The sequence below is a fragment of the Chenopodium album genome, chromosome 10 (assembly GCF_948465745.1).
Source record: "Chenopodium album chromosome 10, dcCheAlbu1.1, whole genome shotgun sequence".
Lineage (NCBI taxonomy): Eukaryota > Viridiplantae > Streptophyta > Magnoliopsida > Caryophyllales > Amaranthaceae > Chenopodium > Chenopodium album.
Window position 1 is genome coordinate 10,865,831 of NC_137843.1, and position 15,295 is coordinate 10,881,125.

Below are 15,295 nucleotides of genomic sequence, written 5' to 3' on the forward strand. Positions count from 1 at the left end.
CAATAATCTTTTCACTAATCCTATTAAATAATATACTATAATCTTTCAAATATCACAGGAATCAACTAATTAAAACCAATAAAACTAAAAACCAAGAAATTAATACATACGCAAGAAACAATTAAACTTTGTATTGAGTTGACATGTGGGATTTACATATTGAACTTAACAGAGACAAACGATAATCGGCTAAACGGGAAACTGATTATCTCAACAAACACCCAAAAAATACACAATAAAACTAAACAGAAAAATAAATTAATTAAAAATTATATAGCACATGTAAGGAATTAAGGTCAAAATTTTACAGAGTAATTAAAAAAATTTACCCTTTAGTTGACTTTCAAACTAAAATTCTGAATCGACGAACCCTAATTACCGATCAACTTCAACCCAATTCACCTACAAGCAAGAATCTGTTTGATGACCCTTGAGAATTGTTTGAACAATTGACTGAAGCCAATTACTAGAAGCAAGCAAAAGAAATTTGATGATACTTGAATAAACAAACAAGCGTAATGGCGGTGAGGTATTGAGGTTTAGGGGAAGAAGAAAGGAAATAAGGTTTTAATAAATTGTGCCTTTTGTTTTTGATAGAAATATTTGATATTTTGATGATTACTTTGCCCGGGCTCTAATCCCGCGTTACAAATGAATTCACTTTTCAGCACTTACGACAAAATATGATTTATTATTATTTTATTTATTTATCATCTACCATATTAACGACGCTTATAGAGTTATTAATTTAACCTTTTATATTTCACATTCAATCATGTACGACCAACTGATAAGAATGTCGTAATAAAGTGACTTACTAAGGTTATTAACGACAAAAAACTCATTTATCGTTATTACTTTGTCGTTAAAACTGTTAATTCTAGTAGTGCTGGTCATCATGGAAAATTTCTCTTAGCTTGCAAGATGGATGCAGAAAACTATATCCAATTCTAATTTAGACTTTTTACTTAATCTTGCCTGCTTCTCAGTGATCCTGCAATTTATGGTTGTTGAAGTTTTGGGACTCCCTTAATGGATAGAATGGTTTTTTGTAACAAGCTTTTGCAAAGATTAATTTCAAGAAGCCACATTTGTTATTGTTGGACGAGCCATCAAATCATCTTTTAAGTATTTTCATTGTTTGTGGGTTTATTGTTCTATGTAGGAGACGTTTCAATTGAAATTTTGCAAACATAATTTGATTATGTGTAGACACCCAAATGAGTCTCCGCAAAACCAAACCCGGTGATGAATACCTTCCATGTCATTTGATTATCAAACGAGGTGAAAGTGTGAAAAGTATAGTGATGAGGATATTTTTATATCTCTTCTTTCTGTTTTTGAAAATATTTCTTCTTATACTCTATTTATGAAAACGTCCAATCCAGTTTAGTTTGGTCCATGATAAGGGACCAATAATAGTGTAGTTGGATCGGGCTTGAAAAGACATTTCCAACGATATATTGTAAGCCCAATTCCGATGAATAATGAGGAAGTTATGGCCAAAATACTAAACTGGGCCCAAACCGTATTTTACCCACGGCCCAATGATCATGTGGAGGGTCCCAAGGTTTAATCCCATTCCTAAACTAATTAGGATTTAATTAGAAGCTTCTATAAAATTCTATAAGATTTTAATTATCCTTTTTTGAAAAGATAAGATCAAAGAATTCGGAATTGAATAAAACTTCTCTTTTTCAGAGTCCTTGTTCTGTGCAAAATGGAATTTGTTCAGATATTATTTTCGTGCCTCATAATCTTTATCCAAATCTTATATGGTTGGATAGTTCTTGAAATTATATTTCCAATGATATATTATAATATTAATTCCGGGGTATAACGAAAAAGATATGAAAGAAATACGAAACTCTATCCAAAACTGACACCGTCCCACTATTTCGTCCATATCTTTTTATCTACAAAAGATTTTAATCTGATTCAAATTGGGTTAGAAATTAGACTTCAAGAGCTTTCCAACGACATATGATATGACTTATTTGGAATTTTGGATTAAAAGATATGATAAAAACAAAATCCGTAAAAAAAAACTGTTCCGGCGCCAAACGACAAGTATGTCGCCTGGCGCTACTACCTATCGCCTGGCGCTGCTCCTGTCGTCTGGCGTTAACTCCTGTCGTTGACGGCAGGAGGTCTTTTATTTCGAATGGGACTTGAACTCTTTTCTATCGTTTTCGGACTATTTTCTTATAAACGGGGATCGTATCTCCTCCGTTTTCAGGGAATATCGATCAACAATCATCTAATTCTCTATTCTCTCTCTTTCTCTCTCTAAAATCTAGAAGCTTATGCTTTCTCCCTCTTTCTAAAATTTCCCTTTTACAAAATTCCACATTCATTAGTTCTAGACACACCTAGCCAAGTTCGAAGTTGCCTTCGTCCTAGACGTGAAAGGTTTGATATTTCTGAGGGTTTGGTCCCAAATTCCTATTTCAATTATTTAATTTAATTGTTTTGTTATTTTCCTTGAAGTTACTAACGCTTGTATTTTGTTATTAGAAAGAGGTACGAGGCATCGAAGTAAGTAATTTAATTGCTTTAATTATTCTTTTGATATAGAAATCATGCTTAGATTATTTTGTTGATTCCTAGTATTATGTTAGGATGTTTATTGCTTCCTAGTATCATGTTTAGGGTTAACTAATATTTCTAATATCATGTATATTATTATGATGCTTCCTATTTCTTTCCTAATATCATGTTAGTATCATGTTAGGGCTTTGATCTTTTAATGTTTAGTGACATGCTAGGGTTTGTTATTAATCTTGTTAGTATCATGTCTAGGATCTTGCTCATATTATTATGCTTTGAGATTGAGAATATTATTATTATGATTGTGATTGTGATTGTTTATTGTTGCTTGATATTATATTTATTTATTGTTATTGCTTGATAACGCCCTCTATTGCAGGATTAAAGGGAATTTGTACTTGTAATCACGCTTAATAAGATAATTAATAATCTTGTTTAGGCTAATATGATTATAATTCAAGTGATCGCCAATAATAGATTTGCTTGTGCATTAATATTCAACCAACATAGATTAAACATGTTTAGGGTTAATCTGTTGATTGTATGTTAGTCAGAAAGCGCACATGAATACGAGAAGAATAAAGTAGAGGCCTTTTTAGAGCAGGTTCAATCTCTTATAGGTTGGATTTGTACCTTCATTCCCGAACTTCCAGTCATGGTTCCAAACCTATTGGAGTTAACGATCTCCTAGATCGTTAAGGGGTGTAACCTTCACCCTATAAATAGTTTACAAGTTCATAAAACTTATTGGCGACTCTTTTACTCTACCTTCCTTCCCTTTGGACGCCACCATGCTTAAGTGTATGATTACAATGGGGCTCAAGTGTAGGATGCTTGAAATATTCCATACAATTTTTTGGCGACTTCACTGGGGAAGGATTTCTATTTTAATTCCTAAAATTTATTTTGACAATGATTTAAAATGAGTGGATGAGACTCGAAAAGTTCTAAGTATTTCATGTGCGTAATTTTGATTAACATTGTGACATATGCATCAACAGCTCTGCATTGGAAAGACCATCCAAAATGCGTCAAAAACATAGGATTTTTACACGTAGGAAATTAGGGAAATAGCTTTCACAACTAAAGTCGAAGTAATGCTATGAAAAAACTGGAAAATTCAAGAACAGAAAGCTGCCGAGGCATGTAGGAATTAATGCTGAGAAAACAGCGTCATCGCCAAACGATGGCGTTGTCGCTTGGCGACAGTCTTGTCGTCTGGCGACCGTGCCAGCGTCTGGCGACAGACGCTATTTTCTTGCGCCGAATTCTTCCAATACCGAGCCAGAAATCTACCTTCTTGTTTCAACTAGTTTTCTACTACTATTTGCTCGTTTTTACTTCCTGATTGAGTTTTTCCCTTTTTCTGAAACCCGTATGTGTTCTACATATGGCCATAACCCTCTGGGGATTCACGCTCCATCTACCCAATTGAACGCTCCTGGCAACGAAGGGTACATCCGAGTTTGTTGAATTCACCAAACCATGGAAGCGAGTTTAACTCGCGGGGTCCCATCCACTCGCGCCAACCCTTCCAAAGATAAGGCTTCCGCGCGGTACATCCGGACTCATAACCATGGACCCTTTTTGACTAACCTATATCCTGAACTTTAGAGAGGTAGAGCCATGGTTAGGTTGCAAACTCATTACATCATATTGTGACTATTTGACTATTTGGGTATTATTAGTTTGTGCATAACCTATATATGTTTCCACTAACCGTTTGGTTTGACTTGTGATCATAAATATGCTTAAATAAACTAACAAAGGACTAAAAGGCTTTGCTTAATTAATTAATTAATTTAAGCCAATAAATATGTCTAAAGTCGAGTCATAGTCCCTTTGAGTCAACCCGGATTTTTATTCCCGTATACTGCACAAACGTCAACTTGTTTTGGTAATATCCGGAGTTCTAGGAAGATTTACGAGTCGTACAACCTATGGATCTGTAGCCCCGAGTTTTATCTTTCATTTGGAATTGGTTTAGTCTAATTCGGAGTCACAGATCAAAAGTTATGACTAAAATACTACAGCCTGTCCAGTTTAGTGCACATACGTGAAGTCTTAGCTTAGTCCTTAATTAAGTTTAGTCACATAGTCTAGTCCCATGGTCATGACACGAGTCAAACATGTCACCTACACTCACTAGCCTTAGCACACACCCTGTGTATATGTCAACATGACCACGTCTTAGGTGTGGGATGCTTGAAATATTCCCTACATTATGGTACTTTAAATTAACTGCAGGATTTAGATGCCGTAGAAGCTCTTATCCGGGGTAGGAATACTGGTGGTATTTTTTTCATTCATTTTGGCTGTAGCCCGTAACTTTTTTTTTGACTCTTATGCCCCAACTGTATCATTTAACGAACTATCTTTTTAGTTATACAGTATTATTTATTGTGAATTATGAGAGACATGTTTGTAATTTACAAGTACATCAATTCAGTATTATGTTAGAGTTGATGATGTATATATGTAGATGTCGCTTAAATTTGACATTATATTGGTTAGAGATAATTATTGTATTTTATAAAAGTTTATTAATATTTTATGGTCTTCATATTAAAAAAAAAAAAAAAAAAAAAGTAGTGTATGTGTGGTAAACCTGGCAATTCTGACCCATACCCGATGATCCGACCCGAATGACCCGACCCATGACCCGAAATTAGTGATCCGAAATTGACCCAAAATCCGAATCAAACCGGCCCGACCCATACCCGACCCGATGTGGAATTAACCCGACCTTAACCCGAAACCTGAGTTGACCCGACCCAAAACGACCCAACCCGAGATGACCCAACCCGAAGTTGATCCGAGACCCGAAATGACCCGACTCAAAGTGACTCGAGACCCGAAATTGACCCGATACCCAAAGTGACCCGACCTTTAACTTGAATTAATTGACCCAAATAAACTTGAAACCCAAAGTGACCCGAACCAAAATTATCTTATACCTTAAATGACCAGAATATATTTAAGCTAAAGACTTGACCTGAGCAAATCAAAATAGAAAAAAACCGCAATCAAACTGACTTAATTTTTTTTATTAATTTGTAATGTGTAACATTGTAAGTAATTTACATAATTTGAGCATTACTTTTCTCGATTTCTTAGGCCTTTTATCTCTATATGTTATTAAAAAATTGTAAAAAGATTGAAATTTAACGACTATTCTACGGAGTTTGTCCATAAGATTAAAAAAATTAACTAAAGCTCGAAATAAAAGTCACAATTCTCACAAGTCTAGAAAAAAAATAGTACAATAATAATGCATACATAACATAATGTTCAATACCAAATGAAATTACAAAATAATCTAAAGTCAAACAATTACTGTATTCCATGAAAAAAGTAGCCTTAATAAATATAGTGAGTTTCTCGTCAAAAAATATATAAATATATACAATGTATATAGAGTTGAATTTAACCCAATACATCGACCCGAATATGACCCGACCCGAAGTTGACCCGAAAATTGGACCCGAAGATTGACCCGACTCGAACTAACTCGACCTAAAAATTCACCCGACCCGAACTGAACCGACCCAAATTTGACCTGACCCGAAACCCGACCCGACCCGATTATCAGTTGACCCGAAATCAACCCAAAACCCAAAATGACCTGACCCGACCCGAATTTGACCCGATAACTTCTTGACCCGACCCATACCCGACCCGAATGACCCATTTGCCAGGTCTAATGTGTGGTGGCAGTAGAGGAAATTGCTAATTAATTTTTTTAAAAAAAAAAAAAACACTATTCGTAACTGGCGTTAGGCTATGCAAGTTACAAGTAATACTCTATTTGTAACCGGCATAATTTAATGTCAGTTACAAATAGTATGCTTTCTAATTTGGAAAATAGACTATTTGTAACTAGCGTTAGGTTAAGCTAGTTACGAATAGTATATTATTTGTAACTAACATTAGTCGGTTACAAATAATTTTCACTAGTTGTAACGGCGGCATTCGCAACCAATAATGCCAGTTACAAAAAGTCAATTTCGCCAGTTACAAATAGCATTTTTTCTACTAGTTAAGGTTGACAATACCATTCTCAAATGATCCTCATGCTCATCCCGATTCTTCGAATATACCAAAATATCATCGATAAACACCACAACAAACTTATCCAAGTATGGCCTACGAATTCGGTGCATTAAATCCATATATAAAAACCGCAGGTGCATTGGTTAACCCAAATGGCATTACAGTGAATACATAGTGACCATAACGGGTCCTAAAATCACTTTTTGCAATGTCCGACTCTGCTATCCTCAATTGATGATATCCTGGCCTCAAATAAATCTTTGAAAATATTCCTGCCCCTTTCAACTGGTCGAACAGATCTCCTAGGCAACGGGTACTTGTTCTTGACCGTCACATGGTTCAACTCTCAATAATCTATACATAGCCTCAAGCTTCCATCCTTCTTCTTTACGAACAACACTAGTGCACCCCATGGCGATGAACTCGGTTGAATATATCCTTTCTCCAACAAGTCATCTAACTGAGTTTTCAATTCTTTCATCTCCGCCGGGGCCATTTTATAAGGAGCCTTTGAAATAGGTCTTATCCCGAGCACTAAATCAATGGTAAATTCAACATCCGTTACAAGTGGCATCCCTGAAATTTCCTCGGGAAATTCATTCACTACTGGAATATCTTTTCCATCAACTTTATCTCCTTCTTCTATCTTTGGACACTACACATATACAGTGGGTATCCTTTTGCTACATCCTTCTTAAGTTGCAAGGCAGATACGATCTTCAACCCTGATCTTTTCCCTTCCCTTCGATAAGTTACCCTAACTTTGCCCGGGCTACACAACGTGACCTTTTGGGCCTCGCAATCAATTTGGGCCTTATATTTGCCCAACCAGTCCATCCCCAAAATGACATCAAGGTCTTGTAAGTCAAGCTCAATTAAGTCTGATGGAAATTCTACTTTTGAAATGACAAGAGGTACACCCTGATGCATTTTAGTGCAATTCACCACTTTTCCTGATGGGATAGCAATATCTAAAGAAACAAACACTGGACTCTCTAACTTGAATCTATTTACTAAATTTCTAGAAATAAAAGAGTGAGACGCTCCTGAATTGAACAAGAATTTAGTAGACATAGAATAAATAAAGAAATTACCAATTACCACATCAGAAGCAGTTGCAGCCTCACGGCTGTTCATCAAGAACACACGACCCTTGGGAGCAGCTCCACTGTTGTTGTTGGGTCCAGGCTTAGGATTGAATCCGCTGGGCAGAGTTGGCTTCGGTTGGTTCTTCTCATCTTGGGGTTTACCCGAATGCTCATCCGAAACCTTCTTGTAACACTCATACTTGCGGTGACCTAGCTTCTGACAGTAGCGGCAAGTCACTAGGTTTTCCTCACAATTCCTTGTTGGGTGGTTTTTCGCACATCTCTTGCAAAAATAGGTTCTCTTGGGTTTGTCTCCATTCCCTCGGTTCCCATTTCCTCTTTCAAAATTACCCCTGTTGTCCCTTTTTCCATTGAAATTCCCACTCGCGTTCCCCTCAACCTTGGGTTTCTTCTTACTCTCATTGAAAGTCCTATTAGGCTTCCTCTTTTCTCCAGAAAAGTTTACTTCTAACTTTCTCCCTTTGATCCCATAAAGGTGCACTGCTCTCCCATAAACCTCATCTAAGGTTTTAAAGGTCACCCCTTCTAATTTTCCATGAAGGGTCAAAGTCAAACCTTACTCAAACCTCTGTGCCTTAAGTGCTTCAGTTGGTACTACCTCAAGTGCAAATCTCATTAGCTCAATGAATTTGCTATAATACTCGTTAATTGTCATGTTCCCCATCCTAAGATTGGTAAACTCCATATATTTTTGTTTCCTTGAATAGGCAAGGTAAAACATCTCTCTTAAACCTTCCTTAAATTCAACCCACCCAAAGTTAGGGTTACTCAACAAGTCACCTCTCCTTTGACTCCACCACAAATCGGTTTCCTCTCTAAGGTAATAAACAGCATTATTGACTTTTAATTCCTCAGGACAATTAATAGCATCAAAAAGTTTGTCAAATTCTCTCACCCAATTTTCTAAGCTTGTTGGGTCTACTTTGCCAAGGTAAGTAGGTGATTTGGCCGCAGCTACTCTTTTAAAAACTTCCCCAAAAGCATCAAGGTCATTATGGGCTTTTCCCTGGTTTGAGACAATACCAACTATGTTTTCGGTTATTTTGATTAGCCTCTTGATGATAGAGCTGACTTTGGAACTACTCCCTTCCTTAATTTGTTGCCATAGAGACATGATCCTGAATAATGTGGTAATTAAGCACATGAATTTACAAGCAAATTACTCATCCATCCAACAAAGACTCATAGATGTGATAACTTTACTGTTCACAAAATATCTTGAGTACTAAACGTTCATCGATTTAACTAGTAAGTCTAAGTTGCCATTTTAAAAGCAAATATAGATAAAATCCTAAAATAAATCGTCACAAGGTTTATCAAAATTTGCATACGATTATAACATACAAATCAACAAACACTTCACCATATAATTCATCGCACAATAGTGCAATTCTCCTTCCAATCCATTTCCAATTTAGGAATAATTATCGAATAATTCATGAACCTTCACCAATATACCATGGAATATAAAAATTCCCAAAAGACTATCAATCTTAATGCAATTCGAAATTTAATTCGAACCTTTATATTCTAAAACATAGTTTGGACGTTTTCTTAGTCCGTATGCACATAATTCACATAAAGTTCGAAATCACTTTTTGAATACGTTTCAAACTCTTTAATTTCGAAAATATTATATATAGTTATAAGTTGAATACTTGATTCATGATGTGGATTAATTGGACCAATGAAATCCCAGATAGAAGAGGTTAGGGTCGACGTTGCCCTGAACCCAAGTCCTGCCTAGCCAGAGCTCATTGCCAATCCAATAATCCCACTATTAATCTTTCTTCATATTAAAATAGAAAGTAATTTTTACTTAAATATACATACTTAATATATACTTGAGAAAAACAATGCGAAACTCTATCCTATATGGCCTTCTTAGGTCTACCCATCAGTTTTATTTTCCCATTTTAATGTTTTAAAGACCCGAAAACTGATACCACTTTGTAACACCCCCAAATTACTCTCCAATAATAGTAAATATAAAGCATGATTTAGAGAATAACTTAGGGATATTACCGCCACGTGATTATGTAAGACTTAACAGAGACTTGCAGCGGAAGAAAAGTACTTATCCTTTATTAATAATAATAGTAATAGTTTTGAAACACTTTCAAAGTAGCTACAACACTGATACTATGTTTAGTTAATTAAACTAGGTGATCACCGCCCATCATCCCCAATGCAGTATTTAGTCCACGTCGTCCGATCATCATCACCTAACTACTCATCATTAATTATAAGTAGGGCAAAGCCAAAACAAAACAAATACGTAGTAGCTAAAATTCTAAGTACATACAAATGTTAGACATGTAAATCAGTTTAGTTAATTAAACATGCTTTCGAAAAGATTTGACTTCAATAAATCATAATTTATCCAAACCACTCATGAATAGAAATTCATGTATTAAAACTTGTCAAAAGAATCAATTTCCGAAATAACCAACTTTCCAAAGATAATTCAGAATAGGACGGATCAATCTACATTTTCATAAATCATTTTTCCACCTAAATGTGCACATCCCCCAAATTAGTAACTCCTTTACATAGTGCTATCAAGGGGAAAGATTAGGTCATACAAAATCTATAGTCTTCAACTTACTCCGCATAGTGGGAGTTAGAAATCCAAAGATCCAAGGAATAAATCCTACTAAATAAACTTTCCAATATCCCATACTCGGGATAATTTAAACAATAAAAATTTCTTTTTAAACATCTTGAATATCAATACAAGTTTATAATCAATCATATAAAATATTTAAACATTTGAGATCAAATAAATAAAACATGTTTTACCGAAATATATTTCACAATCATTTAAACATGATTCGAAATCACTTAACATGTAAATCACGTTGCATATAAAAAGTCACTTTATAAAATATCTAGCCACGTGTACGTACCTTGATCTTTGCACACGAGTACGGAACTCCTAATTTCGAACCCGAAATTCTTCTCTTTGTTAATTTATCAAGGAACAAACAAAGGCCAATTTGGTTTCTTGATTGAAGTAGGAGTACGAAAGAAATAGCAAGGAAGGAAGGAGGAGGTGGTGCGTGCAGCAGCCCGCAGGGAGGGTGGCGGTGGCGGTGCAGCGCGGCTGGCCGGGCCGAGGTGGACGAATAGGAAGGGGAAAGAATTTGAAATTTCTTTACTGATTTGGGATGAAATTAAGCATAAAACTTACACTATTTATAAGCAATTTGAATTGAAAATTCTGGTTGAAACTCAATCTTAGTGAATGATTATGATGATGCCACATATGGTGGGAGGAGGATTGAGGTAATTGTAATGGTGTTTCACCTTATTTTTGACAATTGGAGGAAGGAAGGTGGTAAAAGATGTGTAATGGAGGGGAGGTGTAAATGGTGAAGATTGTGAAGGAGAAGCTTCCATGAAGGTATAATGGTGAATGGAGGAGATGATACTTACGTATCATAGGGAGGAAGATGGGATTTTTTTTTATAATAATAATAATGATAGTATTGAAGTAGAATGCTAATAGGTAGGTTGACGTACCATTTTTGTGTAGTACTAGTGTACTACACATATACATATGAATTGAACTTGTGTAAAAAAACGAATTTGGTACTTTGTCGTCTGAATCGGGTACAAAATGTTAACGGTTAAAAATCTGATTTTTGAGTACGACAAATTTTGCTTGACTCGTATAAAAATAAAATCGTCTTCGTAAAATCATATAAATATTTTTGTATAATAATAAAATATTTCGGAAAAATTCATAGTTAAAAATAAGTAAATGGCTTAAAAATACAGGGTATTACAGTTACTGTATAAATTTATAATACCAATTTGTATCATACTAAATACCAAACAAATATAGATTGGTACCATCTATAGAGTGTTTAGAATTAGGAAAATTTGATAATTACCATCTACAATAGTTCACGTTTTAGTAATTACCACCTACAATAATTTTTATTTTATTTTACTATCAGCAGTTATTCAAAACCTTAAATTTTACAATTAGTTTTCCCAAACGTTCATGCATGACGTCAAACCCTACAATGTCCTTCTTTTTTCCCTTTTCCTCTCAGTTTCCCTCCTTTTTTCCCTTTTCCTCTCAATTTCCCCTTCTATATTCTTTCAATTCCATTTTCTTTCTTCTTTGATTCCCTTTGGTGATGCTAACCCACCATTTTTTCCTTACACTACCCCCGCTCTTTCTCCTCTTTCCTTTTCAATTTTTTGGGTAATTTTTTTTTTTTCAAAAATTATCATTCAATTTCGTAATTTCACTGTAAAAATACACAAAGGGACCAAAAATGAACAACAAAGACAACATGGTACTAAGCTTAGGAAATCTATTGCTTTCAAACTCATGCATACTAGACCAAAAAAATGTTTTTTTTTTTTATTTTTTATATTTTTATTATTGCTTTTGGTAAATTTTACATCAATAACAACCATAATTTTGTTAATCATAATGTGAAATTCACAAAATTGGAGTTAATTTCTCCAAACGCTTCACTCAAATCAAATCCCTAATTAGATTACAAAACCATAATTAAAGTTTTCAAAAGCATAAAACAACAAAATATACGGTTTTTCCTTGATTGCATTTGAGTGTTGAAGCAAGAATGATTTTTGAAACCCTTATGTTTCATATTTCAATAATAGATTTTGGCCTAAATTAGATGAATAAAGAAGGGAAAATCGTAAAAAAAAAAAAAAAGGAAAAAGAAGAGGGAAAAGTAAGGGATGGGGCCCAAGTGACGTCATACAAGATGCTTTGAGCAAAGAGGTGTAATTTTTAATGTTTTAGAAAACTATTGGTGGTAAAATAAAATAAAAACGTAAACTATAATAGGTGGTAATTATCAAATTTTCCTTAGAATTATGAGAACACAGCTATTGAAATGTGAATACAAGATGGCTCTTTCCTTCGTTCATAAGGAGTTATGAGAATGATTTAGCAAATCAATTTTCAAATCCTTCTATGACACCAATTCACAAATAATTTGTATCAACTCAATGTATATTTGTGTTTACATTATTATACATTGTAATTTAATTCTCAATTGGGTAAAGTACAATAATATTTTTTTTATGATAGTATTAGGTTGTTTGGGAACTTGAAATTGAATTGAAATACTTAAATTCAAGTTCAAGTTCATTGGTTGGCAAACTAATAAATTCAATTCCACAATTTGAATAACCATGTATTGAAGCAAAACACAAATCCAAATTCAAGAATTTCCCAAACAGATGAATTGATCCAAATCCAAAATTTCCCAAAAATAAATGCGAGAAAAGTTATTAACACTTTGTTTGGATAGGAAACAAGGAAGGAAAGGATGGGGAGGGATAGAAGAGGAGGGGAAAAAAGAAGAAAGGGAGGGGGTGAGATCCATTTTCCCTCCAAATCTCTCCAAATTTGGAGGGATTATGCTTATTAAAGAGAGAGGGAAAATGGATCCCTCCCTCTCCTTTCCCTTCCTACCCCCACTCCTTTACCCAAACAAGAGAGTTTGTCCCCCCTCCCTTTCTCTTCCGTTCTTTTCCTTCCATTTCCTTCTATCCAAACAAAATGTAAATCTTAGAAAAGTATACTTACTACTTACTAGCCTGTTGCTGTAGAATTATGGAGTAGGGCATTTGGTCTTCTGTAGATACAAGAGATTATTGTTAGGATCATGCCCAACATTGACATCAAGAAGAAGCTGACTTCCAAGGAAGGATAACAAAACATCTGACCTAACTATTTGTAAACACTCCAAGTTATTGGAGTTGGGAATTTTCTCCCACAACAAACTCTCCTCAAACTCAAACAAAGAATTCTCGAATTCAAGTCCAATAATAGGCCTTGTCTTCCCTGGCCACCATTTTCCAAACGTTCCACTGTCGTAACAAACCTTGACAATCATGTACTTGGTAGGGGACCAAGTAGTTCCTCTACCCTCTTCTTCAAGGCCTCGAAAGCATCTGAGGCTAAGTAAGTAAGGGTGGTGCCTGAGTCTATGATGAAGCCTCTTGTCCCAGAATCCGACATCTGGAAAACTGATGGTGCCACAGCTAAGTGCTCTCCATTCACTTTGATCCCAAGAACATCAATGTAATAGAAATCATAGTAGGCGTTTTTCAGCATTTTGATGGCTTGGCCTTTGAGGTTTGCTTTAGGACCAAACATTAAAAGGTTGATTGTATCATAGTCACTGGATATGCAGTATGAGAACTTTGGGTCATCTGGATATAGTTGTTTTGTGATCGCGTACTCATTGTTGGATGCACCTGAATTTACAACTCCATGATAAACAATATCACAAACTAGTTTTAGGCAAGGCAGACTTTACAGAAATCATTGTTAACATCTTAAAACTAAAACCTCTTATTAATTGAATATTACTCCATCTATACTCAAGCCAAAGTTTTTCCTAAAAAAAAAAACAAAAAAGGCCAAAGTATGGAATCCCACGTACCTATGACCCCCATCAACTTGGCATTGTTGTCCCAACTGCATCCAAACCTGCATAGTAAAACTAAATGACGTCTAGACCAATCAAACGTGGTGTATTCAGTGGCCATCTCCCCATAAGCATTAGACCCATCTCCATATGTCAGATTAAACTCACAAGAACTTTGTAATTCATCGCAGCCTTTGATATACCCATACTTAGTGTTGCACTTCTGCTTGTCATCACACCTTATAGTGCTATAGGAGAATGAATTTGTTTTGTTAAAACATGGGTATTTCACTTCACTTGCACACTTCTCGCACTGGAACCATGTTACAGCACTTCCTGTATCGAATATTCCATACAACAATTGTTGTGGAACACCCATATACATGTTCATTACATGTATGCCTGCATCTTCTTGAAAGTAGACCTCGCTTTCTTCATTCAGGGATACCAGAATATTTGAAAGAAACCATGTCATGTAATGGTTCCGATTTAAGGTGATGTTTATATCTGTCGTCAATATGTTGTTGGCTTCAAGTATTTGAGTGTAGAATGGACATCGGGGAGACATTGGTGGGATCAACGGTGCAGTTATACCTTTAGTAAGAGGGAAAAAACCACCCAAAGAAAGGATTAGTAAGATAGTGAAAGATATGATGTTGGGAAGCATTTTGAAGAAAAAGAATTATTGTGTTATTGTATGAAAGTTACTCTTTAAATCCTAAAGTCTTGTAAAAGTTACTCTTTTTTAAGGGTTATATCCAAAAAAGGTACGTACTATAAGGAAATAAACAATTTTAGGCCAACCATAAAAAGGCCAGTGTTATTCTAATGCTTGATAATAGAACTTTCCTTGATTGAAAAAGATAACCCTAGTGTAATCTTCCTAACAGAGAAATAACTTTGATATCTATTTATTCCCATAAACGATAATAATAACAGCAATAATAATAAATACTGTAAATAAATACATACTGGAGGCTGAGTATTAAAAAAAATAAGAAGAAGAAGAAGGGAGGCGGGGGACTTTAGTATATGGCTGGCGGCCTAACTCGCAAAATGTAATGGGCTTTTATAGGCTGGGCTTGATCTTTGGTTTAAAACATTTTTGGGCTACCCAAACCCACGTTATTACAACAACAAAGCCTTAGTCCC

General features: G+C 35.1%; 1 protein-coding gene across 1 annotated transcript; it reads right to left on the minus strand.

Annotated features, from left to right (window-relative positions):
- Nucleotides 1–12,877: 12,877 nt before the first annotated feature.
- LOC145563519 (aspartic proteinase nepenthesin-2-like) lies at nt 12,878–14,848 on the minus strand. Its single transcript, XM_081623965.1, has 2 exons — nt 14,159–14,848; nt 12,878–13,970 (listed from the first exon to the last, which is right to left on the minus strand). The coding sequence occupies exons 1-2, from the start codon at nt 14,808–14,810 to the stop codon at nt 13,603–13,605; spliced, it is 1,020 nt and encodes a 339-aa protein (XP_081480091.1). The 5' UTR covers nt 14,811–14,848; the 3' UTR covers nt 12,878–13,602.
- Between the last annotated feature and the right edge of the window lie 447 nt (nt 14,849–15,295).